The 26,860-nt window shown below is 54.3% G+C and overlaps 2 protein-coding genes across 5 annotated transcripts in view; both read left to right on the plus strand.

Annotated features, from left to right (window-relative positions):
- The first annotated feature begins 739 nt into the window (after positions 1-739).
- Positions 740-12,529, plus strand: LOC120503191 (Krueppel-like factor 2). Of its 3 annotated transcripts, none has more exons than XM_039711432.1 (3): positions 740-1,126; positions 9,428-10,403; positions 11,168-12,529. In XM_039711432.1, exons 2-3 carry the CDS (start codon positions 9,431-9,433, stop codon positions 11,341-11,343), a joined length of 1,149 nt encoding a protein of 382 aa, XP_039567366.1. In that variant the 5' UTR covers positions 740-1,126; positions 9,428-9,430; the 3' UTR covers positions 11,344-12,529. The 3 variants fall into 3 exon arrangements, with proteins under 3 accessions (XP_039567366.1, XP_039567365.1, XP_039567364.1); XM_039711431.1 differs by lacking the exon at positions 740-1,126 and adding an exon at positions 8,936-9,152 and having other exon boundaries at positions 9,428-10,464; XM_039711430.1 differs by lacking the exon at positions 740-1,126 and adding an exon at positions 8,938-9,152.
- A 5,201-nt stretch (positions 12,530-17,730) lies between these two features.
- The window catches only part of DMAP1 (DNA methyltransferase 1 associated protein 1), a 28,605-nt gene continuing 19,475 nt past the window's right edge, over positions 17,731-26,860 (plus strand). Inside the window, exons 1-5 of one of the 2 annotated variants that reach the window (XM_039711427.1) lie at positions 17,731-17,792; positions 18,159-18,314; positions 20,821-20,912; positions 21,312-21,507; positions 25,790-25,948. In XM_039711427.1, the coding sequence (XP_039567361.1) occupies positions 18,213-18,314; positions 20,821-20,912; positions 21,312-21,507; positions 25,790-25,948 (549 nt within the window). In that variant the 5' untranslated portion in view covers positions 17,731-17,792; positions 18,159-18,212. The other variant, XM_039711428.1, reaches the window with a different exon arrangement.

Raw genomic sequence — 26,860 nt, forward strand, 5'->3', positions numbered from 1 at the left:
ATGCATGGGGGGCAGCAGTAGGTCCGGGGTAGACTCTAAACCCCTGAGATCCCCTCTCCACCCCCTTCAATTGTTCCCATGCTGTAGGCAGAGCAGCCTCCTCACCATCACATTTGCCATGAGCTCAGTCAGGCCTCATCCATTTTACATGTCTGGAGGGGAGATGGATTTAGGGTAATCACTGGGAAAGCCCCCAGGGTCCCTACACCTCACAGTACAGTACGTAGGGTGCTGGGGTAGGCAGGAGGGGCTGAAACAACATCGTGTGGAGCAGGGGACCTCGGTATCCTGCACAGTCCCTCGTGGTCACTGCAATTTTCCAAAACAAGAAGACAGGCAGGCAGGTGCACAGGACACAACCTCCATGTCTGTTCCTGTAAAATCATATGGTTCTGCTTTGATGTAGGTGGAAAATTCCCTGTTTGGCTCTGAATCTGTGGGGCTGGGGACTCTAACATTGGCTATGCTCAGTGAGGGATTAAAACGGTGTTTTTTGGGAAAGATTTTTCCACTCTTGATTGGGGAGGTGACATCCGAACTTTATTTTCTTTTCCACGCTGGGACACGTGCCAGTGGGGCCAACAGGTCCCTGGGGAGCCACAGGACACCGCACTGAGCTGACACGTGGGAGGCAGTGGTGAAGCAGGACTGAGGCAGGTCAGGGAAGATGGAGCCAGGGAAAATGGAGGCCACTAGAGGTTGGGTTTGGGCTCGAGGCTGATTGCCCGTAGCCAGAGCACGCGCTGAGGTCGGGCAGGGAGCCGGCTTGGCTGTGGGTTTTCAAACAGAGCCTTGTCTGCCAAGGACCCTCCTACTCTGCCACGGGCTGGGTGGATCCTCGCCCCGCTGGCTGTGCACCTTGTGCTGCTGGCGAAGGCTGCACGCCCGGCCGGCTCCTCTCCAGAGGCAGCTGCGGCGGGGCCGGGAGGCAGGGAGAGGTGTGCTGGCTGTGCCTGCCACACGCCTGGCTGTGGCCGTGCACCAGCTCAGCTCCGGGACAAGCAGCCTGTGGCCACCCCCAGGCACCGTCCAGCCCAGGGACACTTATCCCTGGTTATCCTCTGGGCAGGGTGTTGGGTTTCAGCTGGAGAGGAGCATCCCCATCTCCTGGCATTGTCCCCAGCAGGTGAGTGTTCTAGGGACTGTCCACCTCACTGCCCTTTCTGCTGACTTCCCACAAGGCACTGGCTTAGGGCAGGAGCAAACAGGGTATGCCATACCAGAGCCACCCAGGAAGCAAGGAGGAGAGTGGGATGTGAGTGCCAGGTCTGGAAAAGCTCAGGCTTCCCCTAGTCTCTGTCCCGGGACATTGGCCCACTGTCCCACAGGTTGCAGAATGCAAATAGGTCCTGTCTGGAGCAAAATCTTATGAGAACAAACCCTCCAAGAAACATGGTGCCCTGCCAGCCCTGTGGAAAGCTGGGGGATTGAAGGCTGTAATAAGGAACTTCCTTTGTCTTTTTGGATGTGGGTGCTACTCTGGGGGGACAGCAGCAGTGAGGCATAGGCTGTCCTGGATTTGGGGTGCTGTGGCCCTCACTTGACTGCCTGTGGCACTGTGTGCACTCCCCTGTGGATGAGTTTGCAGACTTCCTGGGCATTATGCTCACACCATGAATCTTCAAAACTTCATGGGTACTCCAAGGCAACCCCTCTCCATCTCCAAAATTGGCAGTTGCCCCAGGGAAGGGGAGGGTGGCATTCCAGTTCGGGTCTGCAGCAATCCTTCTTCATTCCTCTCCTGCCTGAACTGACTTATCTCTATCCATCCTTGGATGAAGAGCGCCCAGAGGTCCCCTCCATCCTCACTGTCCCCAGTATACACAGGCACAGCCAGCACTGCCAGGGAAGGTGACGCAGCTGGTTCTCTCTGGGTGACTCATGCTGAAATACATGACGTTCACTATATTTCAGGGTTTTCAGCTTGGATGAGAAAAACATCAGGGCGTAAGAAAGTTTCTTTGCAAACAGCTTTTAAAATGCTGGAGGAACTTCTCCCACTTGCTCACACTCTACGTTTTTGGGGGAGAAATGTAGCCTTTTTAACAAACAAATCTTTCTGATTGTTTAGAGCATGGAAAATAGATGATTAAGTAACATGTTTTGCCTTGATATATAAAAAAACCAAACCCCAAAAGGCTATCTGGGTCCATCCCAAACAACTCCTGGCTGCACACAGTGAGCAGCCAGTGCATGGCTCTTCAGCTGGACGTGCTGAGTCCACCACCTCCTCCTGGCCCCTTGGCTAAGCTTTCGTGTTGGGCCAGGGAGCCATGTGGCCACTGTGCCCGCTTGCTGCCAGCCTGCCCAGGGCCATGCCGTGGCCATTCCCAGAGCACTGCCCATCCCAGCACAGCTCTCCCAGCAGTTCAGTGTGGTTTCGCTGCTGCATTTGCTCGCAGGGTTATCTGCTGTGGAACTGGTGTTGGTTTTGGCACACATCACCGGGACCACACCTACTATTTAAATACCACAGTCAAGGGCTTGGAGGGGGAAAAAAAAAAAGGGAAAGAAAGAAAACGAATATGAAATATTTGTTGCGGTTTGGAGATACACACACACACATGTACACACAACACAAACACACCAGCCTGGCTCCAGATCGCTGGCAGTCGAGGAAGGAAGACTCTGGCTAAGATTGTCTTCAAAACCACCCTGGCGGCAGAGTCTGCTGAAGGGAAACCCTTTGGGCGAAAATTAGTGCCTGCCACATGCCAAGCTGGAGCGTGCACTGACCTGGGCTGGGGAAGCCGGGGCAGCCCCAGTGGCGCAGCTGGGGCCAGGGAGCCATGCCAGCCCTTCCCGGGTGGCTTCCCTCCTGCCAGGCTACAAAAAACTGGGGAAAGGGTGCAAGAGATGGAAATCCCCAGAGAGGCGCTGCTCGTGGGGCTGGGAGGGTTTTTCCCCCACAACATCATGGAATCTTGTCCTAGAAATGCCTGGTGGGGTGGCAGGACTCGCAGTGAGTCTGGGGGTGGAGACAGGCAGCACTACCACTTGGTGCTGGCTTGGGATAAGTGGGTGCCCAGTAGCCAAGGATGGGCTGGGGCTGGAAACAAGGAGGATAGATGTCCCATGGGAGCAGATGTCCTCACTGGGACAGGTCTAGCTGTACTCTTTCCCCATGGTGGACCTAGTGAGGCAGCTTCTGGCATGAAGCCACAGCAAGGTAGCCCAAGAGACACTGAGTGGCTGTGACACACCATGCCATGCTGTGCCATGTTGTGCCACGCAGTGAGGCCTGCCGAGGCGGCTGGGGCAGGTGGATTACTGCACCTTCCTTTCCCCAGGCCCCTTTGTGGAGAAGTTTTTCCTGATGATCTCACTGGATGCACATTTCTAAATCGTTTGGTTGATTGTTTCATCATCGGAGGTCAATTAAAAGAAGGCGAGTTCCTGTCACCCTGCTCCGAACCCCTTCACTGCCAGAGCCCCAGAACAAAGGGAGGAATTGGGCTTGGGCTCAGCAGCTTGGATTCCCATTTGATTATTTCCAACAAGGGAGTGAATCTATTTTGGAGACGGTATTCCCAGGGGATGAGCTCACCGGCGCAGAGCATGAGCAAGGCTGGGGAGAAAAAAAAATGTAATACAGCCTTTTGTAATGTGTTGGAAACCTATTTACTACCAGGAGGCTGGGTAATTAAATGCCACTTCCTGGAGCAGAATGAAGCACCCTATGTAATGCCAGTGCAGAGGGATTTGCTCCCAACACAGAGTGCCCACTGATCCTGCCAGACACCCCACGAGTGTTGTGGATGGGAGGATGCAGTTTTGTGGGTTGTTTCTGTAAAACCACTGCAGCAGCCTCATGTGGCTGACTGTGATTGACTCCAGCATCCTGTGCTACAGTGGCGCCCTTGGTGCAGTGTCCCAGGGGCATGGGATGGTGGCAGGATGAGTTTTCCATGCAATGTGCTATGGTGTGTGATTTACGCTGGTGGGGTGCCTCTGGGCAGATAGCTGCATGGGAGGAATAACAAAATCAAATTACCTGGAAAACGGTTTCCACACATAGCTCTCCAGCTCCCTGTTTGTTCTGCTGTCACCTGGGCTGTCCCCCACTGCCTCACACCGAGCTGTGTCCCCATGGGTGCCAGTGACTCGTGGTGCAGACCATTCACTCAGCCCTATCCCACAGCTCCCACTGGAAAATTGTTCCCCCACTGGCCCAGCAGTGCCTGGATACTGCAGCCACACCAGTGCCCAGGTTCCAGGGCTAGCCAGGCTTTCTCCAGGCTGGGAAATGGTATATATCTGAGTGGATCAGGTCTGACCAGCACCAGCCTCAGCATCCACACTTTTCCTGCCCCTGTGCATGGTAAGAGAGGTATTCCCCACTCACTGAGAATCCAGGTTCATTGGACACTGAATACGTTAGAGTGTCCATTGGACACTGCTTGGAAAAGAGTGGCAGAGATGTTTACCTTGGCCATTGGGAACTTTTGTAGACAAATTGCTTTTACATTATGTACAGCTATTAATCTCCAGAATGTGAGAGAAGGGTTCTAACATGCACATCCCATGGGCACTGCAGCCATACCATGATATCTGCAAAACTCCCTGTGCAACTTGCTGTGGCACTCTGTGTTGTGTCTTTTTAAAAAATATTAAACCAGAGATTTTGGAAGAATGTCTTATGTTCCTCGTCCTTGTTGCTCACAAGGAAAACAGCAATTCCTGCTGTTACTCCTGGAGCTGCTGGGGTGTCACAGGTCTTGTCCAGCACTTTTGCGAGGGGCAAAAGGGAACGGCTCCCATGGCTGTGGTCCAGTCCCAGCTGCTGTGGCTGGGGCCAGAGCTCTTGCTGGCCAGAGGAAAGGAAGGATGGGCCCCTGGGCTGGCACATGAGCACACGTGTTTGCACGTGAGGCTGTGGCTGCGAGGGCTGTCCGGATGCCTCCAGCGCATCGCACTGCTGATGGAGCCTGTGGTGTGTGCTGCGGGGAGGGACATCTCCTGGCACCATGCTGAGTGCGATGTCCCTCCCGAGTGGGATACCCTGTCCGCTGTGGTGCTGGACCTTGTGGCTCTGTGCAGAGCCTGGAGCTTTCAGCTTTCCTGTACCAGTGAAAGTTAAGAAGTGGAGGAAAAACGTTGCTGTATGTTATAGAGGAAGAGAGGTAAAAAGGGCAGGAAATTTGCACCATGTCCATTTCCCCTTGGCCCCCGGCCGCTGCTCATTCCGGATTCGGGATTTGCGTAGGCAGAGTTAAAAATAACAGGGGTATATAAAGAGGGACGGAGAGGGCTGCACTGGCCTCGCAGCCACCAGGGCACAGCCAGGCAGCAGGCAGAGATCAAAGCAGAATGCAGTCCACGCGATGCAGTGGGGCTGGGAGTGTGTGCAGGGTCTGGGGGTGCCACTGGGCTGCTTGGCCAGGGGTAGGATGCCAAGATCTGCCAGCTTGGCAGCCTCCTGGCCAAGCAGCTGGGCAGCACCCATGGAAGATGAGGCTGGGTATATTCCCACAGGCAAAGACATCTCCCACGGACCCTGTCCCTCTGTAGCCTTTACTCTGTGCTGACATTCACTGTGAGCAACCTGACCTGTCTCCTGTGGCCAGAGAGCTGCGCAGGGAGCCTGGATATGGCCTCCAGCCAAAGCACCCTGTCCTGGGACTGAGCTCCCTGTCGGTGCTGCCGGGGTGCTGCCTCGGATCTCCCCAAGTCCCTGGCAGCCCCCGGTCCTCAGCCGTGCATCCCGGTGCTCCCCAGACCCCAGGGTAGGCAGGGCGGACACAGCAGCTTTCTCGGCCGGTGCAAACGAATCTGCCCTCTGTGCCCTGATAACATTGTGTTTGTTGCGGAGCGGGAAGAGCCTGCCAGCACACGATAAGAGCAGATGACTTTACTCTGGACCCGCTCCGGATTGAATTATGCTTTAATTTCATTTTCAGTTCCTCTTCTCTTTTCAGGAGGGGAATGGGGCTTTGGGGGTACAGGCAGGTCTGGGGGCTCCTGGACACTTCTCTAGGCAGGTCAGTACCATGCAGAGGGGAAGACAGAGAGTAAAACACAGCCAGATTAATTTTCTGCTCTCAGGAATATAACCCTGGAATGTCACAGTTGTTTAGGGTGTTCTGCAGTGTGGATCCCCCAGCACCTCTCATGGGGTCTCCTGTGGAGCTTTTGGGACTTGGATTTTGCCTACCCACTGAAGCAGAAGCTCTCTGGGCTGTGATGCTGTAGGTGGTGTTGGAGAGGGGGCACTAGAGATGCTCTGAAGGAGAGTCCTTGGGTTTATTCCAGTCTCCCAACTCCAGGTGACAGCACAGAAAAGGATGCAGTGCAGGTTTGTTTCAGCCCCAATGTTTTGTGGGGTAGGGTCTCCTGGGAGTCCTGCTGAGCAGCCTGGGCACCAAATTCCATCTCTGGCAGTGCCACAGGGCACTGTCCCCCTGCCCATCCCACCCATGCTGTGTACCACTGGGGAGGGTGCCATGGCACTGTGGAAGTGTTGGCAGGGCTGACAATACTCTTGTTTTGACAGGGCCACCTCTGGCACGCCATGCTGGGCAAGCCAGGCTCCTCATTCCTCTGCTGCCAGATGCGCCAAAAGCAAGGATAACCATTAACCCTTTCCTCTTTAGCCATCACCTGGGTGGGTGGCCCTTCCCACTTTCTGTTTGCTCTCTTGCCTGGCTGCTGTTTGATCTCTTGGGATGCCAGCAACTTTACAGTCTGCTGTAGTGGCGCAGGAGATAACCCACGTTTCCTAAATGGGCTTCTGTCAACAGCGGGCTATGCATGCACTGTCTGCTCCTGCTTGCCACTCACCTCAGAGGGGGCTTCTGTGGCCAAGGGGCTGACAAGGCTGTGGCAGGGACCCCCTGTGCCCAGCCCATGGCTCACAGCAGGAAAACCCTGCCCGTGACGCACTGCTGGCTCCCTGCACACTCAGCGCTGGCAGTGCTTGTGTTGCTGCGGTGCCTGGCATGCTGCCGCTCCCCGCCGCGCTGGCCCTCCCACCGGAGCATCAGTCAAAAGAGTTTCCTGGGGAATATCCCACATTTGCAAGAATTATTGGCTGTAAAAATTAAGCTGATCTGTTGGCGACGCCTCTCAAAATAAGTCAGCATGGGTGCAAATGCCAAAACTGCCTGGAAAAGGGGAAAACCAAGACGAATTAGTCTGTCTCCTATGGCATCTTCTCTGACTTATCTGCAAAAGTTTGGGGCAGGAACTGCCTTGCTATTAATTATTATTTGGCCAAGAAACAAGTAATGGGATTAACTGGTGACTTGAATAAACTACTCTGGGAGGCAAGCTAAAAGTAATTTCAGGTAATGCCTACATGCTTCTTTGCCACTTTGGAGGTGGCTTTTTATGAGGAAGGACTTTGGAGCCCGTGCGTTTTGACCCTATAGGTGCCATTAATAAACCTGCTGCCTTGCCAGCAGACAAGCAGATGGGGCCCAGGCAGCAGCCCAACATGTGCTCTGGAAACCAGGGCAGGGATTCTTGGTAAAAGGGGGAAGATCTGAATTGTTGTTGTTCCACTGGATTACTGAAATAATTTATTGCAATGCTCCACCCTTATAATTAAAGCGCGGTGATGAAAGCAACTGGTAGAGTAGCTTTGGATTCAGAAGCGGCATGTGCGTGTGGTGTGTGTGCACACCTCACCTTTGGTGTTTATATTTGTTTTTTTTTAAATTGACTCCTTGCTTCTGAATAGAGCAGGCAGCAGCCTCAGTTCTTAGAAAGGTATCTGGAGATGGACAGCTCCAGAAAGCAAGGAGACAGGCTCCAAGAGATAAGGGACATTGCTTCTGAGCGCAACAGCAGCAGGGCCATTCCTGGTACTGGTTGGATGGGGGCCAAACGGAGAAGGTCTTGCTGTGAGCCAGACAGGGAGGCAGAGAGCCCCTGGGGAGGCCTGCCCAGTGCCCTGGGTCCTCTGTGCCATCATCCAAACAGCTAGGATAGGGTGGGTGACTTGAATATCTCCTGCAAAGTGGGATAACCTGCTGGTCCTTGTCCCCTGCCATGGGAAGCCCTCAGGAGGGCAGCGCTGTCCCAGGGGCTGCTCAGGGTGGGCAGGGTGACACAGCCGGCCCATGCCCCCCAGTGCCAGGGTGGTTGGAGACTCAGCCACAGCACTGTCCCTAAGGAGGGCAGACAAACGTGTTGTGGGGACTGCGGGGCGAGATGAGGAGATGCCGGCAGCGTGCCAGCCCCCGACAGGGTCGACGAGCAGTTATCTGGGCTCGCACACGCACGCTGCACGCAGCCAGATGCGAGCTGGTACGCGCTGTGCTGCTGATTGCCTCACCGACAGCCGCGGCTTCACGGGTGCGCTCACATGAAACGAATCGCGTGGGGGTGCGGGGGCACCGGGGCTCGGTTATCTGGTTCACCTCCTATGGTGGCACAGCACCCCTTTTTGGGACTGCACCTTCGCTCGCTGACGCGCTCGGTGGCCCCGTGGCGAGTGTAGTGTCCGGCACAGCGCATGAAATGTTTTTTACCCGTACCCCTACGCCAGACCTCTCCGGCGCTCTCTGCCTCCACACAGGGTGTATGTGACAGAGCCATTGCCCCTGCCCCACTCGGGACAGGGTGCCAGGGTACCTCCGGCGCCGCCACCTACAGCCCCCCTCCCCGCTCGCAGTGTGGGCAAGCCCTGGGGGCGCCGCTGCCCCGTTCACGTCGCGGGCAGGATTCTGGCCTCCGCGATCCACAACAGCACCCTTGTCTGTTCTCCGCCGTGCGACAGTCCCGCAGAGCGGGGCAGAGCGGGGCGTGGGGCCCCCGCCGCTCTGCCCCGTCCTCTCCCGTCCCGCGCGGGCTCCGAGCGCGGTCGGGGCAGCGGCAACCGCCGCCCCCCGCCCGCCGGGGCAGCCCCGCCGGAGGGGCGTGGCTCGGCCCGCGGCAGAGCCAATGGCAGATGGCGGCGGCGAATATCAATGCGGGCCGGACCAATCGGGGCGCAGCCATGCTGTTAACAGCTTAGGGGCGCGGGGCGGCGCAGAGCAGCGCGGCTGCCACGGGGAGCGGAGCGGTGCCGGGCTCCGCGCACCGCGCTCCCCCAGCCCGCCCCGGCCCCGCTCGCCATGGCGGCGGCCGTGGACGAGAGCGCCCTGCCCTCGATCTCCACTTTCGCCAACTTGATGCCGCTAGAGGAGCGGCCCGCCGACATGCTCCACGTAAGCACCTGGCACCGGGGAGAGGGTGGCAAGGCGGGTACGGGACAGAGCGTTCCGGGCTGGGGCTCAGCCCGGCCAGGGAGCGGGGGGCGGGCCGCCTTCTCGCCGTCGGAGGGCGCCCCGAGGGCGGCGCAGCGCAGCCGGAGTGGTGCCGACCCGTCGGACGGGTTGGGGGGAGCCGCCGCCCCGAGCGGGAGGCGCGGGCCGCGGTGTTGGGGCGGCGGGTGCCGCCGCAGCCGTTTCCCCTCCGATCCTGACGCTTCGTTTTCCCGCAGAGGATGCTGCAGCAGGATGGCCCCGCTGCCGTCAAGCGGGAGGAGGACGACTTGGGCAAGTTCGTGGACTTGGACTTCATCCTGGCGCACACCAGCAGTGGCGGGCAGGGGCCGACCGGCCCCAACTACCCCCTGCCCGAGACCCCCGAGAGCTGTGGCACCACCTACGACAGCGACGGCTCGTACTCCACGCCGGGCAAATTCCCGGCGCCTTACCCCGAGGGCCAGGGCCACAGCTACGTGGCTGAGCTGCTCACCCCGGACCTGCCCGGCCACTACGACCTGCAGCGGAGGGAGTACACGGAGCTGCGGGTGCCCGGCGGCCCCCACCACCACCCTCACCCCCATCACCACCCGCCCCTCCACCCGGCCCTAGCCCGCCCACTGCCCCTGGACCCCGCGCAGTCCTTCGGGCCCCGCATCAAGAAGGAGCAGCCGGAGGAGCGCGCCTGCATGCTGGGGATGCCCGCCGCCGAGTACCTGGGGCCGGGCGGCGGCGAGCACAAGCCACGCGTGGCGCCGGGTCCCGGGCCGGGACCGGTGCCGGGGCCGCCGCTGCCCTACCCGGGCTTCCCCCACGGCCGCTTGGGGCCCCCTGAGGAGCCGCTGCCTGGCGCCGATCCCCACCTCTTGGCCGACCTGCCGCCCCACTACGCCGTGGCCCCGCACCGCTATGCGCCCCACTTCGCCCCCCAGCCGCCACCGCAGTTTCATGGACATTTCAGTGTTTTCAGGGAGCCCCTGAAGGGGCCGGGCCCGGGCCCGGCCGGGCTGCCCGGGCTGCTGGTCACGCCGCCCAACTCCCCGGTGCTGGAGTACTTCCCGGCCGGGGCTCCCCCCGAGGACTGCAAGCCCAAGCGCGGCCGCCGCTCCTGGGCGCGCAAGCGAACGGCCACGCACAACTGTGAATACCCGGGCTGCGGCAAGACCTACACCAAGAGCTCGCACCTCAAGGCGCACATGCGGACCCACACGGGTAAGGGCGGCCGGGGCGGGGGCACGCACAGAGGGTCCCGGTGGCGGTGCCGCGGCACGTGGTGAGACCCGCCAGCGTGGCTCCGGCGGTGTGAAGGGGGCGCGGGAGGGGACACCGGGGTGGGGGGCGTGTCGCGTGGGGGAGACCCCTGCGGTGTGTCGGGAGTGCACGGTGGGTCCCCGTGGTGGGGCTGTGTGAGGGCACCCAGAGATCGCTACACGCAGAACTCCTCCACGCGGGCTCGGGGGGCAATGCGGATGGCCGCGAAGTGCTCAGAAGGACCCCCGTGGTGGCGCTGGGCAGGGACACATAAGGACCTGGCGTGTAGCGAGACCACTCTTGTGGCGCCTCCAGTTGCTGGTTTTGGTGCCCGGAGTTGCCTGAGTTGGTAGGACTTAGGGACAAGGAGGAACCCTCCACTTGGGCTAGGGGAAAACAGAAAAGGGAGACAGCCTGGGGGTTGTATGGTGAGAGCCTCTGGCCGAGCTGGGACAGGGCACGTGGTGCCAGCCCACAGCAGGGACCACCCACAGTTTAAAGTGAAGCAGGGGTGCTGTAATGGGGCAGGGATGCTCAGAAAACAAACTTTTGCACATGGAGAAGGGCAGAAAAACGGGGGACAGAAGGGGAAAGTTGGGCAGGCAGAGGTGTGCAATGGGCCTCCCACCTCCTTGAAAAGGGGGTGCTGGGTAGGGTAGCACAGAACTGAAGGCACAGGGAGGGTGGGAACCTGCAAGCCCACTGACACCCTCTCTCCTCTGCAGGCGAGAAGCCCTACCACTGCACCTGGGAAGGATGTGGCTGGAAGTTTGCCCGCTCCGATGAGCTGACCCGCCACTACCGCAAGCACACGGGGCACCGGCCGTTCCAGTGCCACCTCTGCGAGAGGGCTTTCTCCCGCTCCGACCACCTCGCTCTCCACATGAAGCGGCACATGTGAGCAGCGGCTGCGGCCGGACTCGACGTCCCCGGAGCCAGCTCACGGTGTAAATAGTGTCGGGCCAGGGATGGCAGTGGGGAGCAGCCTGGCCACCCAGCCCCCTCTGCTTGTAGTTGATAACTAGTTTTCTCCTCCTGCTCCTGTGAGAGCTGGCCCAGCCAAGTGGTGGGGAAGGGCTGCTTTGGGGATGTATGTGGGGAGCAAAACTGCAAGGAACATCTGCTCAGTCATCACCACTCAGCTCCTCATGCCTGGAGGGTTCCCCCCAGCCAGGTACCCAGTGAGTGGGGGAGCTGGTGCATAAGGGATCTGTCCCCAGAATTCCTGGCTTGTATTTGGCATCAGCTTAACCTTCTTCCCCCAGATTCTGGCACCCCCCTGGCACTAGGGGCTGTGGTGGCTGACTCTGGCTGCTTTTTGGCTGCAGAGCCATGCCAGTTGGGCACGTTGGTTGTGATGCTGGGAAATGGGTTGCTGGTTGTCTCGGTTGTGATCATCAGAACAAACCTCCTGACCCAAAGCCCAGAGTGGATGGGACGAGGGTGGGATTTGACTGGCTCATGGCTATAAAGGTTTGCAGGAGTTAGCAGCACAGTGTCACCTTGCACAGAGGACAGAGATGCTCCTGTCACCAGCCTGGGACCCCACTGGGCAGTCCAGCCCTGGCCATTCCCAGTTTTCCACTCGAGAGCCTAAAATGTCTCTCCTGGCTCTTGTCTGCTTTATTTTGTCTTGTTCTTCCCCTCAGGATGACACCAGGTACTGCTGCAGCTGCCTTCCCCATGCTGCTTTTTAAAATTTAGTATGTAAAGGACAGTGAGTCCAGCTATGAATGCCCAGGTCTCTGCTATACTTGAAATTTTTGTAGAGGGGGGGGACAAAAAAGAAAGCTCAAAAGAAAATGAGTCTTTTTATGTGCAGCTTCTGCAAAGCAAGTTGTAAATTAAACAAAGCAGTAATATATAATGTTTCTGGTTTTTTTAATATATTTTCTTCCAGCTGGGAACACCAATGAGTCTCAGCTTTGGGAAGTGCACTGTTCCCGTCTGTGTATATTGTTAATTAACATTTCTCTGCTTGGGCACGTTAGGTCTCTTGCACTCTGAAATGTTACTTTTCTTTATATGCAAACTGTTGAAATATTGTGATCTGCTGTATAATAAATAAACAAGATGTAAACATGAAAGAGCCAGGAGAGTTTACTTTAAAGGTTTCTTCTAAGAGGAGAGGGTGAGGCTGAGCTTGTTTGTCAGTAAATATTTACATCGATGTTCATTTCTGCTTAAGTTAGCTGCGGAGGATCGATGGGGAACGCCCAAGCCTCGGCATCTGAGTAGCATCTCCTGTGCAACAGCTCTTGAGTCACCCCACTTCCCTGTGCCTCAGTTTCCCTAATCTGCAGATGGGGCAATTGCGGCACTGGGATGGTGTGACTGGTCCTGCGGTGAGTCATCTCCAAGGAGAATGGCAGCCGAAACTCAGCTGGGAGCCTTGCTGGTCCTGAATTCTTCTGAGCAGTCCTGTCCTGCTGTGCCTCACAGTGGGAGCTCTGCAGTACTGGCCTTGTGGTCACAACCGGCAGGGACATTGGTGTCAGCTGGCTGGTCCTGGGTGCTGTCTCTGCTGTCCTGGCAGCTTGGCGGGGTTCAGGTGCTGAGGTTTCCCTGCGTTAATAGGTGGTGACTCAGCACAAGCATGCTGGCAGGTCCCGGAGCTCAGCAAGCAGGTCTGGCTCCATCCCTCCCTCCCTCCCTCCCTCCCACAGCTGATTACCTGTGATGCACGAATCCCTCTGAAGGCAGGAACTTGTCCAGACCTGACACCATGCTGGCAGTGCAGGGAGCACACAAGCTCTATGATGCCCTGGCCCAGGCCGGTGGTGGCAGTGGCTCCCTCCTCCTCCTCATCTCTGCAACCCCCAGCAGATGGTCAGGGCTGGAGGGTGCCCTGGGGCTGCTTGCCCTGCAAGTGGAAGTGGGATGTAGCTGGGCTGATCCCACCCTTTTCAGCTCAGATGGGAATGGCAGAGCAGGTCTGATGTTTCCCTGAGGAGTGGCTAATATTTTGGTGTTGGGCTCTTTGTTCTGGGACCAGCACCCACCCTTGTGGTTTGCCCTCGAGCAGGAACAAAAGAATGGGTGATTCTAGGCAGGGTGGCAGCAGCTAGGGACATCATGTTCTGCCTGTAGGCTTGAGATCAGGACCATGGGGCTGCATCCACAGGTGTCAGGATCCATCAGGCTCAATCACTTGTCCTTTCCACTGCTGCCTCCACCCTGTGCTTGCCCCACTTTCTGAGAGGTGCTTGTGCAGGGGTGACTGTGCTGGGACACATGTGGCCTCTGATGAGGTACTGGGGATGTCTTGTTCCTGGGACCACCAGAACCCAAGGACAAGGCTACAATGCCAGGGGATAGCTGGGGCAAAACTTCTGCCTCTTCCCTGGAAACTTGTTCAAAACGTCACATGGAGGGAGAGGGAAAGGTGTGGGCTGTTTGAATTAGCGATGAGTCAGGCTGGCAAAGCCAGATGGGGAGAGTGCGTGCCTGCGTGTTTGTGTGCGTATAAGTAATCTCTGGCTTTGTGTTTTTATTATGATTATTATTTTTATTTCCAGGGGAACGATGAATTTCTCCAACCATCCTGTCCCACTGGAAAGGCTGGCTCTGCTGTCCTGTCCTCCCTAAGCATCCTGGGAGCTGGAGTGACGGTTCACGGCTGTTTTGAGGTTCAGCTCTGAGATCAGAGCACAAACCAGTTCTTTCTCGCCTTTCATCATTGCTGTGCCAGGGCAGGAGTGAGGTCCGGCTCTGCTGCCACTACCTACACGGGGAGGCGAGAGCAGGGGAGGGTGCTTTGGCTCCTCCAAACAGAGCTGCCCTGGGTTTGCTCCCCTGTGCCTGGGGCAAGGTACTCCTTCAGGCACACAATGGGGAATGGCAGTCAAATGGCCCAGCATGGCTGGGAATCACCACACGGCTGGGGAGGAGTGGCTGTAGTGGAAAAGACAATTACGGTTAATTTGTTGTTAATAAAAAACACCCTCTTCCAATTGCCCGGGCCAAGACACACTGTCCAGTGGAGGAGGGAGGCCAGTCCTGTCCCCAGCAAAACCTGCCCTGCAAAGTGATGAGGGCAGCAAGAAAACACCTTTGGCAGCACTGAGGGAGGCACAGCTAGGGTGCAATCCCTGTGCTGCGTGCACCTGCAGTCAGCTGGAGTTCCCTAAGCTAGACCATGCCTCCCTCCCTTCCTTTTCCACCTTGGTCACTTCCTGTCAAAAAGGACCCTGGGAACAGTGCAGAGATCCCTGAAATGTCTGTAACTCTTAAGCCCCATGGTTTTGGGGTACATTGACCTGGTCCAATGACGAGGCAAGGGAGTAAAGGAAGGAGCAAGGTATGGAGAAACACCTCCCAGCAGAAACGTGAGTCATGACCACAGCATGGCCTGGCACCTGCCAGTTGGAGCAGGGCCCGGGGGTCTTCAGAGCTGGAGAGGGGTGAAAGAGAAACTTGAGTGGGTTTCTGTTGCCTGGGCATGACCCAGCTCATGGGAATCCCCCAAGCTACAGCTAACAGGTCCCACAGCTGCTCTGGGATTGTTGATCCATAGGGAGAAGGAGTGTTGCAGATCTGAGGGTTCCTTAGCCAGGGCTTGACCTTTGGGATGCTGTGGTCCATGGGGACAGCATGGAACTGGGGAGGGGACAAGAGTGCTGTGGGTGGGATACAGCCTGGGTGCTCCAGGGTGAGAGGATAGTTTGGGGGTGCTTGGACAGGCTGACACAGACCATTCCTCACCATGAGGCCAGAGCTTGGGTCCCTAGGACCAAGGTGTCCCTGCTGAAGTACGCTCCCAGGGCTTGAGTCTCCCATCGGAGGAGCAGTGGGAAGTGCCCCATCCCTGCCATGGGGGGAAGGTCCAGCAGCCTGTCCCGTGTCCGTGCTGCTTGGGGTGGGCCAGGTGCCACGATAACGGGGCTGTGGCTGTCACCGCACCCTTAGGAAACATTTGGCTTCAGGCACCTGGACCCACGGGGAAGCGATAACTCCCGGCTCCCTTGCCCTGCCTGGACCCACACCTGGCACTGTTGTGCCTTAGTCACACACCGAGAGTTTTTCCACTGCCGGGCCCCAGATAACCTTCTCCTGCCCCACTGGCCACAGTGTTTGCACTTGTCCTCCTCCGCTGGTGCCAGGCTGGCAGACACACACACCCTGAGCCCTGGTCAGAAGGCACGCACACCTCTGGCCTGGGGCCACCTTTGGTCATGCCTGGCAGCCAGGGCATGGGTAAAGTGCATCCTTCCCCAGCATCCTGAGGTGGGCGAGGAGCTGGCCTGGAGGGAGCCCTCCTGCCAGGGCTAAATGTGGGGGCACATCTCTCCCCCAGTTGCTTGGTGGCAGATTGCACAGGCTTGGTAGCCTGGACATCCCTGGTATCCACACAGTTGGAGGTGGGTGATGGTGTTGTAGTGACAGGACAGTGATGCCAGAGTTCCAGGGCACAGAAGCCCTGGGCTCCCGGTCACTGCTGGCTGTCCCTGATTCCCTGCATTCCCTTCCTGTGCCCTGGCGAGGCAGGACCCTCGTGGTCAGATCTGAGCACAGCCCCAGTACAGGACTCAATGACGGACCCAGGTACGTGACTCAGCTTCCCAGCCTTTCCCTTTGCTAGCTTTGGGATGCAGTGACCATTAACAATAACTCCAGGCCAGAAACAATAACTGCCGGCCCGCCTGAAGCAGTGCTAATTGCTCTGCTGATGAGCCCATTAGCAGAAGCATCCGGCTAATGGTGTTTCATCTGCAGGTCCATACATCTCCAGGTGGGACACGGCTCCCGAGGCTCGCAGAGGTGTGGGGGAGGCAGGCCAACAAGTGGGAGATATAATCAAAAAACGCGCGGAATGGCCCCGTCTGTTTCAAGGCTTTATTTTTTGAACTGTTTTTTTTTGTTTTCTTTAAGCGTCGTTTAACGGACTGCGAACGACCGAACAAACCGCCATGAGTGGCAAAAAGAGAAACCCCTTTTTTGATCTTACAAAGCTCTCCATGGAGCCGCAGTGCCAGGCTTGCCAGGCAGGCCGAGACTGCAAAAGTTGGGAAAGCCGTGTCTCCTTCTGCAAGCCCACCTTGGGGCAGTGTGGACCCCACTTCCAGGCCAGCTGTGGCAAGGAAATGTGCTAGAAATTATTGGCAATGTCCACACATACTGGTGGGGGAGGACTTGGGTACAGGAGGCAGAGCTGAGAGCAAACAGGGCAGGCAAAACCTCAGGATCAGCTCTGTCCTTGTGGGAAGGAGGCTAAAAGCCATCCCTGTTAGTGTGGAAAGGTGTAGAAAAGGGGTTAAATGATTTCTGGGGACAATTTCTGCTTTGAAATGAGCCCTGGGAACTCTCTGGGGGTGTCACCAGGTCCCATGGTGGCACACTGGCGTTGTTTGGGCCCTGATACAGAGGCGATGTGCCAGCCCTGGTGGGAAGGGCTCACCAGCGGGATGGGAATGGTGGTAACTTCAGCACAGCCTGGCTGGCATCGAGGCATTCTGTGCAAGAGCTAGTGGGGTTCAGCTCACCCCAGGGCTGCAAGGAGAAGAGATTCCCCTCAGAGGCACCCCTCTCCTGGGCTATCCGAGGTGGCTGGCAGCTCCCAGTGTGTCTCTGTGCCAAGGTGATTCCTCAAAGTCCCTCCTGGCCCCACACCCGTTTTCTCCCCTTTCCTTGTTCCCCCATCTCTTCCCACAGGGAAGAGGAAACAGGAGTCTTATTAATGAAACTCTCACTGCGGGCTGCCTCATGTGAGCGTTGCGGCTCTGGAGCATGAGGGCGAGGAGGGCGCGCTGTGGCACGGGCAGCCGGGCCGGGCAGCCGAGCGTGCCGTGAGGCGCGGCTGGCCCCGGGCTGGCCCCTGGCACGGCTGGCGGCGAGAACGGGACAGGGCAAAGGAAAGGAGACGGGAAAACTGCTGATGAGAAGCAAGGGTCAGCCCCGGGACCCCGGCAGAGCAGCGACCCATCACAGAGACCCCGAGGGAGCGGGGTCACGGCAGCTGGGGCACAGGGAGCGCATTCGCGGCGCCCCCTCCCCGCCGCGCTGGGCTCGGAGGCGCCGGTCGGGCGCGGCGGTGCTGCCACCTCCTGGCGCGGGAGCGAGCTGCGCCTGCGGGGGGCTGTGCGCCCTGAGCGGGGAGAGGGGTGCCGAGACTCAGGTGGGGCCGGGCGCTGCCGCGGGCCCGCGGGGAAAGCGGCGCGGGCGGCCTCGGGCCGGGCGGCCACGACCTGCCCGGAGCGGGACTCGAACCCGCCATCCTTCTCCCTCACCCCCGCGCGGTGCGTCCCCCAAAGCGCTCCGGGCACTTCCGGGCGCCTCTTGGCGGGAGCGGAAGCGGCGCTGCCCGGGCCGCCGTATGCGCCGCACGTCCCGGTGGCCGCGGAGCCGGCGCCGGTGGGTGCGCGGGTCCCGCTCGGAGCGGGGCGGCCGCGGNGGGGAGCGCCGCGGCTCGCACGGCCTCCCGCGGGCCTCCCGGGATCCCCCCGCGGGGCTGCGGGCCGCGGGCGCCGCGTGCGGAACCCCCGGGACCCGCCGGGTGCAAGGCCCCGTTGTTGGGCCTGGCGGGGGGATGGGAGGCGGCCGAGGGGGGTGTGTGTCTCTGTGGAGATCAGCGTGCGGGTGTGCGAGCGCGAGTGTGCGCGTGTGTGTGCGCGGGTAGGCGTGCGGGTACGTGTGTGCACACGCACCTAGGCGTGTTCGTGCGAGCCCGGGGTGCCCCGCGGGAGTTAACCCCCTGCCCCCGGTTTCCCGCCCTCCCAGAGCTGGAGGGGACGGACAGGACGGCGCAGAGAAGGCCAGAGGGCAGGCGGAGACATGGCGACGGGGGCAGATGTACGGGACATCCTGGAGCTGGGAGGCGTGGAGTCGGAGAACACGGGCACCATCAACAAGAAGGACATCATCAACTCGGACAAGGTGACCTGCAGTGCCCCGAGGGGCTGCTGCGTGCTCTCTCGGCACTCGCTGGCCTTGCGTGTGGTGTTTGGGGTGAATATTGGGAGAACAGGTGGAATTAAGCGTGTACCTTGCTAGTTACCTGTGCCGTGGCATCTGGTGTGGGATTTAGGCTGGAGCTGGGTAAGCCGTGTCCTGCTGAGCTGGGCCAGCCCCCAGGACATTCCCAGCTGTCTCTAACACTCTCATTTGTGAAGTGTCTGGCCCCAAAACAAATGGAAATAATACAACACAGTCTTGTTTTAGAAGAAAGAAAATATTGTCTTGACTGGACTGAATGACAAAAGTCTTCCAGCCTGAGTGGGGAAGGTGTGTCTGGGGTTTGGGACAGCTGGGATGCATTGCCTGGGGGAATGGGGCAAGTTAGTAAGCTCTGTGAAGGATGTGTGACATGATGTGCTGCATTCTGTGTGGCACTGTGCTACAGTGTCTTGTTGTGTTCTGTCTTTTAAATTTGGGCAAGGTCATGGCTGTCCTGTGTTTTGCAAGGTGTTGGGGAGGTCAATTTAGGAGTAGTTATGGGATGTGGAGGTGCTTTGAAATGAGCCCTGGGAACTCTCTGGTACAAAGATGGTCTGATTTGAATTAGTGCTGGTGTATTTGGGGAAAAAATCAAAACAAAACTGAAACGTTTGTCTCTGAAGAGAAGCACTGGTTTCACTGCCTTGCTGGGGCTAGGGCACACAGTGTGATTGGTGTGATGGAAAACCAGTGAGTTTCAGTCGTTTAAAGGCTGAAATGTTGAAATTGCTGGTCATGGGCTGTGCTGGTGAGCAGCCTGATGGCTGGATTCTCCTGAGGGTTTGGAGTTGTGAGTTCCTTGGTTTAAATTCCTCGTGTGTTAGGCAGCAGAGAGCCAGAGGAGTGCTGGTGGCTGGTGTCTCTTTGGAGCAGGGACCACGATGGTTTTCTCCTCAAGTTTACTGTAATGGGAGAGAGAGGAAGGGAAGGTGCAGGGAAAAGTCCTGGGAGATGTGCAGCAGGGATTGAATGGAACATTCTGCATTTCTACAAAGTACAGAAACTAAGCCAAACCAAAGGTGTGAGATGTTATTGCATGGACAGTGCAGAGTTGCTGATAACAGTGCAACTCTCACTCAGGAGATAGATCTGTTCTCAATTAGAAAAGAAACAGATTGATGTCTTGAAATCACAGGAGAACCATGAAGTACTTTCCAGGCCATTAGGGACTGAGAATGTTAAAATAAAAATTACTAGGCATAAAAACATTTAAATCTGCATGACCAAGTCATTTGTTCTCAACTCCTAAAAGAGCTGGCTGAGCTGATCTCTGGCCTGCTGATATTAACTTTTAATAAATCTGGGAACTTTGGGGAATTTCCAGAAGCCTGTGTTCATACAGGGTGTGTGGTGACCTGTGGGAAACTGCCTTGGTTGGCCTTCCATTGCTGCTGGGCAAAGTGATGGACACACTGGAGAAAGGTGCTTGATTGGGATGAAAAGGTGCTGACAGAATGTGTGTCTGTCATGAAGTTTTATGGGAAGTCGTTGGAGTCCAAGGTGACAGGGACTTATTTTTTCAGTGGAATCTTGAATTTGCTTGGTAGAGGTGACTGTATGGATTTAACACAATTCATGATGCAGTGTTAGTTTTGCTACTGAAAAATATTCTGATTTAAAATTTGGTAGTGATACAGTAAGCAAATATGTAGTAGTAGTGTCTGGGGTAGTAGTCATAAACATGGTACAGTTAGACCAAATGCTCAGTAAAGTTTTTGCCTCTTAAATAAAGTGTAACTTAGTGTGGCTGTTACTGTACCTACCTGAATCCAAAGCTGATCTCCTGATACAGTTGATTACTGATAAACTTGTATATGGGTATGAGCTGGATTGTGTCTTAGAGACCATCAGTTCTGTCAAGAGTTTAGGGGCCAGTAGAGTTGTGTACACTGAATTCCTCTTCTGAGGAAACTGTCAAAAATTGTTTGCTGTGTAAATGGGAGAGCAGAGCTGGGGCTGGAGAACTTTGGTAGGTGACACTGGGGGTTTTGCCAGGGGGCTGCTGTGAGGGTGTAATCACAGATGGTAAAAACTGAAGGTGCTGCAGAACAAAGGGACAAAAACTGTAAAAACTGGGAAGACATTTCTTACTCAAAAAGGTAGGGAGTCATGTAATTAAATGCATTAATGCCTCTGAGGGAGGACAGTGCTTGCCTCGTAAGAAAAGACTTAGTGCACCAGCCCCTGCAATCTACAGCCAGATGTTCAGCTTGGAATTTAAGTGTGTTATCAGCAAGAGCAAATGTGGGTACTGGTGAGCCCTATCACTGAAAGTGGGTACATTCTGTCTGTCAGTGTCTTCCACCAGGAATAGGCACTTTCCTGGAGAAATTCAAGGTGTCTAAAACCAGATAAAAGTAAAAACCTTCACAGGCCACCAGGTTATACAGTCTTAATGTACCCTCAGGAATTTCTGAATCTAAAGTGCAATTTTTTTTTGTTCCAGAAAAAATCCAAGAAATCCTCAGAGACATTAACGTTTAAGAGGCCAGAAGGAATGCACCGAGAAGTTTATGCACTTCTCTATTCTGACAAAAAGTAAGAGCACATGGTCATCTCTGCTGGTTGTGGGTTGGCCTGGGCTTTTGGTGGCAGGGCAGCATCCTCTTGAAACCAGGGGCAGTCTCACTTCCCAGATGGATTTCCCTTGGTGCTTGGCCCATGCTTGTGCCCTTCTCTTAGTCATGGGCAGTGTCTGCTTTCTCTCTTCTAAATTTGAGGGGTTTGCTTGATATAGGAAATTAATTAGATACAGGCAAAATAGTCTAATGCAGACAAACCAGGGCTCTTAGCCTTTGTATCTAATTCTTTCTTAATCTCAACTGGGAATAGCACCCTGCTTTTATATCTGAAAAAAGAGTTCTGAGCCTGAAATCTCTTTGGGTTTGCCTTGCACTGCTCCTTGCTTCTCATCAGCAGCACTTTTCTCCACCACAGGGATGCACCTCCGCTGCTGCCAAGTGATACAACTCAGGGTTACCGAACAGTCAAAGCAAAACTGGGCTCCAAGAAAGTCCGGCCTTGGAAGTGGATGCCTTTCACCAACCCAGCGAGGAAAGATGGAGCAATGTTCTACCACTGGAGGAGGGCAGCAGAGGAAGGGAAGGATTACCCTTTTGCCAGATTTAATAAAGTAAGTGGGAGCACTTTCAAACAAAAGCCTATAAACAGCAGCTGGAAAATACCCTTCAGTCAGTTTCTTGGCTGTCCAGATGGGAAGTTGATTCTTTCAACACGTGAAGGCTGAGTTAGATTTGGTAATTGCATTTTGAATTGCAGCATGACCTGCAGCCATGTGACCATGGACTGATGTCTCCAAATCATTCAGGCAAATCAGGCTTTGTATGTGGTCAGAGCTTGATAGAGACCCCGGTGTTTCAGGTGTGCAGTCGTGGATTTGGTGAGGAGGATTTGTGATATCTACCTCTGTTCCTGACCAACAGCCTCCCCCTGATTACAGGCTCAGGGCAGTAAAAGGTATTCTATTCTGAGTGAGACATAAAAGTCAGAAATCTTGCTATTTTGCTCAGTATGAAAAAAAATGGCTTGAGCTTCATGGCCAAAAAGGTGGCTTGCAACCTCTTGGCCAGATTCCAGCACAGATGCTGAATTACTTTGCGTTCTCTCTGAAATTGCTCTCGTGGTATCAGTGTGGTGCAGTCCCCTGTTCTTTGCATCTTACATTAAATTGTCACAATGTGTTGTTGTAATCTCCTGCTGTCTTTTGTCCCAGATGTATCTGCTTTGAGTGGCTGTGCCTTTTATGTGTATGCACAAAGAAAACGACATCAAGATTTATACTTCAAAGTCAGGACCTCCAGAGTTAGGAAGGAGCAGAGTTAGGGTGCTTCCATAATGTAATTTAACTCCCTTCATGATGCAAATATGAAAGAGTGAGAAAACCGTGTGCTAACATGATTCCACAAAAGCTCTGCTTGTGTGTAACCATATACAATATTTTAAGTTTGTAACCCACAGAGCATCAGCTCTAACAAAGCTTGGCTTCCTGCAGTGTTAAGTGGTTGGTTGACCTTATATGTTAGAAGGCTCAAGCTCTGACTGATGCTTTGCCTGTAGCTGGGACATTGGTAAGAGCCTCCTGTGGTATCTCTTCTCTGATGTCTGGGGTGGAAGTCTGAAGTATGACTCACTTAGTCGAGGCACCTACCTAGCTGTCTGAGTGAAACTTTGTGAGGCTAATTGTCTCTAAGACTCTACTGCTGGAACTGGTTTTGGCTGAGTTCAACTGAGTTTATCAGAGGGGGCCACACATCACATCTGGGTGTTTTAATTACACGATTCTCATTTCCTTAACTTTATCAGGTACTGTGAGCTGCCAGACAGAAGAGCCTTCAGCAAGGCTGTAACCTTTAGATTAGTGGTACAGACCTCTGCCATCTGCAAATGCACAATTACATAATATCAGGAGCAAGTTGTTACCCTTCTGCTGCTGTAGTTGAGAAAGTTGAAGGCACTGATGAAGAGTTTTGCAGATATTTCCTTTATCAGAGGACATTTTCTTACTTTTCCAGACTCTTTTTCTTTGTATGTGGGTTTCTTCTCACATACTTGATACTTCTCCCTGAATCTTTCTCTCCCCTTGGCGTGAACCTGTTTTCCTGTGTAGTCTGTCCTGTTGGTCACTCAAGCTCTTCAGCTGAGCTCCTGGGTCACTGCTCAGTTGCTTTCTCTTTTCTCTGTGCTTCCAGTCTTCTATACAATTCCCTCCTCTTTGTTATGAGATCCAAATTGTGAACTTGGGTTTCACCATGTACACTGAGCCTTGTTTCAGGGTGTGAAATAGGAGTATAAAAGCAGCTTTGCAGGTGTTAGAGCAAAGCCCTCTCTCAGCCAATACTATTTTTTTTTGACTACCATCAGTAAAGGCTTAGTGAAAGAGTATGAGAATGGGGCAAATACACATTTTCCTACTTTCTGGTGGTCTTTGGCTTAAGGATTTCTTAATTTGAAATTTGTGTTTAATAATTCTTGCTAGGTGCATTCAGGGCAGAAAGCTGCTTTGTGAGTAACCCATGCTAATGAGTTCTTCAGGTTAATTTTGTGTGCTGTGCAAAGGTGCTTTCCTCTGCTCATTTCAAACTGCTGCCTTGAGGTTTAGTCCCTCAAAGATCTTGTGTTACATGATGTAGTAAATTGTCCTTGCTGTGTACTGTGTAATGTGACATGCCCTCCTGTGCACTCTCTTGTTCTCAAATATCCTTTCTTTTGAAATGTGTGGACTAGGAGTGAGTGTTCCACTTATGAGAGCATGGTGGATTTATGTGGGCTGTTTTTCTCTATTTCCCTCATAACTTTTGCTGTTTGGTTTCAGTTTTTACCTCTATTAGACATTGTGCTGATGTTTTCACAGAGCTGTCTTGTGGCTCCAGGATCCTGAGCAGTTTCAGCTAATTTAATACTCATAATTTTGTGAGTTTATAATGTGAAATGTTGGACTGAGAGAGGTTTTCTGGGCCATTGAATCTTCCTCTTGGCTCTTTCAGGTCCTCCCACAATCCAGTCCCTTTCATAAACTGATCAAGTTCCTTTTGAAAAGCACTTGGCTTTTCCTGCCCCTGTGCTTCCTTGGGAAGCTCTTTTAGACTGTCTTTTCTCCATTTCATTTCCAGGTTAAATTTTCCGTGTTAAATTGGCATTTCTTTGCAAGTCAATTTCTTTGTTCTTATTTCAGTTGTTCTTTTCTTCCCATGAGTATTCCTTTCATTTCATCTAGCATACTTGAAGCCTGCAGTCAGATTTTCCTTCAGACTTCCTTTGCTAGGCTGTGTTGTCTTCCTAGGCTGTAGGAAGACAGGCTCACCACCCCATTACTCATGCTCTTCTCTGTACTTGTTTCCATTTCAGTGCATCTTTCCTGACCAGGGATCAGTAGTGTTGTAGTTGGTATTCCTGCCAGTATTCTTGTTGTGCAGTTGAAACACTGCCAGTTTCTGCTGGAAATCCCTCTCTGGGGATCATATTTGCCTTTTCATGGTTCTGTTGCAGTTGAATGTATAGTCAGCCCGTGGCTGGCTCAAGCTTTCCATCTGTTCCCACCTTATGATTTCTCTCAGTGGTTCTCATCTGAGCAGTCGTGAATGGGGGTTGAGGAAGTGTTTTGGAAGTTTCTTTGCTCTTGTCAGATTCTCTTGTCTGATGAGGCATCTGCCACCTTCCCTGAAATTATTTTGTTTCATGATGTGCATGGGACATCCTTACAGTGTCTGGTAAGATGGCTTTGCTCGTGGTGGAAGTGGTATTTGAAGGTTGAGGTTGAGTACATCCCCAAGAGATCTGCTTCACCTTTGAGTTTCTGTGTCTAAGTGATAGAGGAAGGACAGTAGACCTAAAGAAGCTGTTATTTGGAGGCTTAGAAATGCTCCTCTGAGCTGTAGGGAGTTCATGAGGGTGACTTTCCTGATGACAGGACACAAAACCACAGAGGTGTTGAAGCACATCTGCTGCTTGCATGCAACACTGTTTTCTTCTGGAGGCAGGACCTCCTCAGGCTGAGCAAAGTTTTGCCGCAGGAGGAAGGGAGTGAGGGGCAATAAAGGAGGAAAGCACAGGCTTATTTACACTTTTGGTTTACCACATGCTGGGATTTCCCCTAATATAGTAAGTATTTTTGCTGTTTCTTTAGTACTCATGTGGCACTTGTGTTCTGGCTAGAGCTGTTGCAGAGCAGTTCCAGGCTGGGGACAGTAATGTGGGCTTGGTCCTTTAGGCACCTGGGACACTGTGAGAGTTGGACTGTCATTTGGCTCTGTCATCCTGCTAGGGAAAAGATCTATGGGAAAGGGAGGGACAAAGTTATTTGCCAAGTTTATGGCCTTCAGTTGTACAGTACACAGTCTTTCAGATCTTCATGATGCTGTCTACACCAAACATGAAAGAAGTAGTCTGAGTATCAAAGCAGAAGGTGTGCTAAAGGCTGGGGATTAGTGCTCCTTGCCTTTCCTGTTCTTCCTGTACAAGTGAGCATGTCCCAACCCAAGCAGAGAGTCAACTGTCAGAGCACTTTGTGCCATGGTATTGGTTTTGCTGTATGGGAGGAATGCAGGGAGGCTGGCTCAATCTTGGTTTCACTGTCATGTTAGCCTGAAATTTTGAAACCCATAGTGAGGATGTGGGTTGCTGACCTCTGCCTGTGTGAGCCATCTGAAATAGGTTTCAGCCTCCTCGGCAGTAGTTCCTGGTAGGCTTCCCTGAATGTCACATTATGGCCTTGGGATCACACATTGCTCCATATCAAGTCCCCTGCCTGCTCATCGTGTGTCCTTCAGGACTCATTGCTCAGGGTCCTGGCAGCTCCCTCCTGGCAGTGCTGTGCTCATGCTCTTGGCTCAGGTGTCTTGGCAGTGAGGAGGGCAGTGCTGCAGGAGAGCTACCATGGTTTTCTCTTCTCTCCACAGACAGTGCAGGTTCCTGTGTACTCAGAGCAGGAGTACCAGATGTACCTCCACGACGATGCGTGGACCAAAGCTGAGACAGACCATCTCTTTGACCTGGCTCGGCGCTTTGATCTGCGCTTCGTAGTCATTCACGACCGCTACGATCACCAGCAGTTCAAGGTGAGTCCTGGGGGCCAAGTTCCTGCTAGCAACCTGCTGCTTTGGCGTGTGCAGGGTTTTCTGCACTTGAAGGACCAAATTACCCTTTATATCAACTTAATTAGGGGAAAATAATGAATTATTGGCAGCAAGGAATATTGGATTTCCAGCACAAGGCATTGCTGTTTGCTTTGTTTGTAATTAAATCCACTGTGACTTGTTCTCATTCCCTGTTGTGTTTTATTAGAAAGTTAGAAGGTTTGCACTGCTAGGAGAACAGCTCGTTGTTCCTTGAAGATAAGGCAGCTGGGGAGTTCATTTGAGCGGGCTGGGTGTTCTGGATTTCAGTCTAGGCCCTTGGAGAAGGATCTGCCAGTGAGCCCTGGGGGCTGGGACTTCTCCCTGGTGTTGCTCCTGACTTGTGGTCTGACATGATGCAGGCTTCCATCATCTCTGCTGTGAAACAGGGACCATCAGTGGTCTGAAATTGCAACCCTGGTGTCATGATGGCTGATCTACTATACTGGCTCCATGCCTCCTGGTGACATAGGGAATGATGTGACATCTACAGACCAGCTCCTTGTTATCCTCTGAAATGCTCACATGAAGAGCAAAGTAAAATAACAAAGACTATGCCCAGCTGAGCAGCCCAAACATCTTTTGGGCTCAGGTTACTGGAACACAGCTCAGTTCATGAAATCATGGGCAGTGAATTGATGCTGCTGATACATTGGCTATGACTTGAATGACCATTATCTGGAGCAGCTTGGAGACCTGCACATTTGTTGCAGTTTCCTGCTTGCCGGCTTTCTCCTCTCAACTCTCCTTGCATCCTTTTATTTTCACTGCTCGGGATGCTCCACTGCTGTATTGTCTCTAAACCCTCAGCACTGTTGGATCTTTTGGTGGGTATTTTTAAAGTGGTAGCTGTGA

Source organism: Passer montanus, unplaced genomic scaffold (genome assembly GCF_014805655.1).
Source record: "Passer montanus isolate IOZ18808 unplaced genomic scaffold, ASM1480565v1 scaffold25, whole genome shotgun sequence".
Classification (NCBI taxonomy): Eukaryota; Metazoa; Chordata; class Aves; order Passeriformes; family Passeridae; genus Passer; species Passer montanus.

What these genes read in the sequence shown, in the direction of transcription:
- LOC120503191 (XM_039711430.1), top strand. Translation starts at nt 9,060, where the DNA reads ATGGCGGCGGCCGTGGACGAGAGCGCCCTGCCCTCGATCTCCACTTTC. An exon ending in GGCCCGCCGACATGCTCCAC is followed by an intron (nt 9,153 to 9,427) that starts GTAAGCACCTGG and finishes GTTTTCCCGCAG; the next exon opens with AGGATGCTGCAGCAGGATGG. An exon ending in GCACATGCGGACCCACACGG is followed by an intron (nt 10,404 to 11,167) that starts GTAAGGGCGGCC and finishes TCTCCTCTGCAG; the next exon opens with GCGAGAAGCCCTACCACTGC.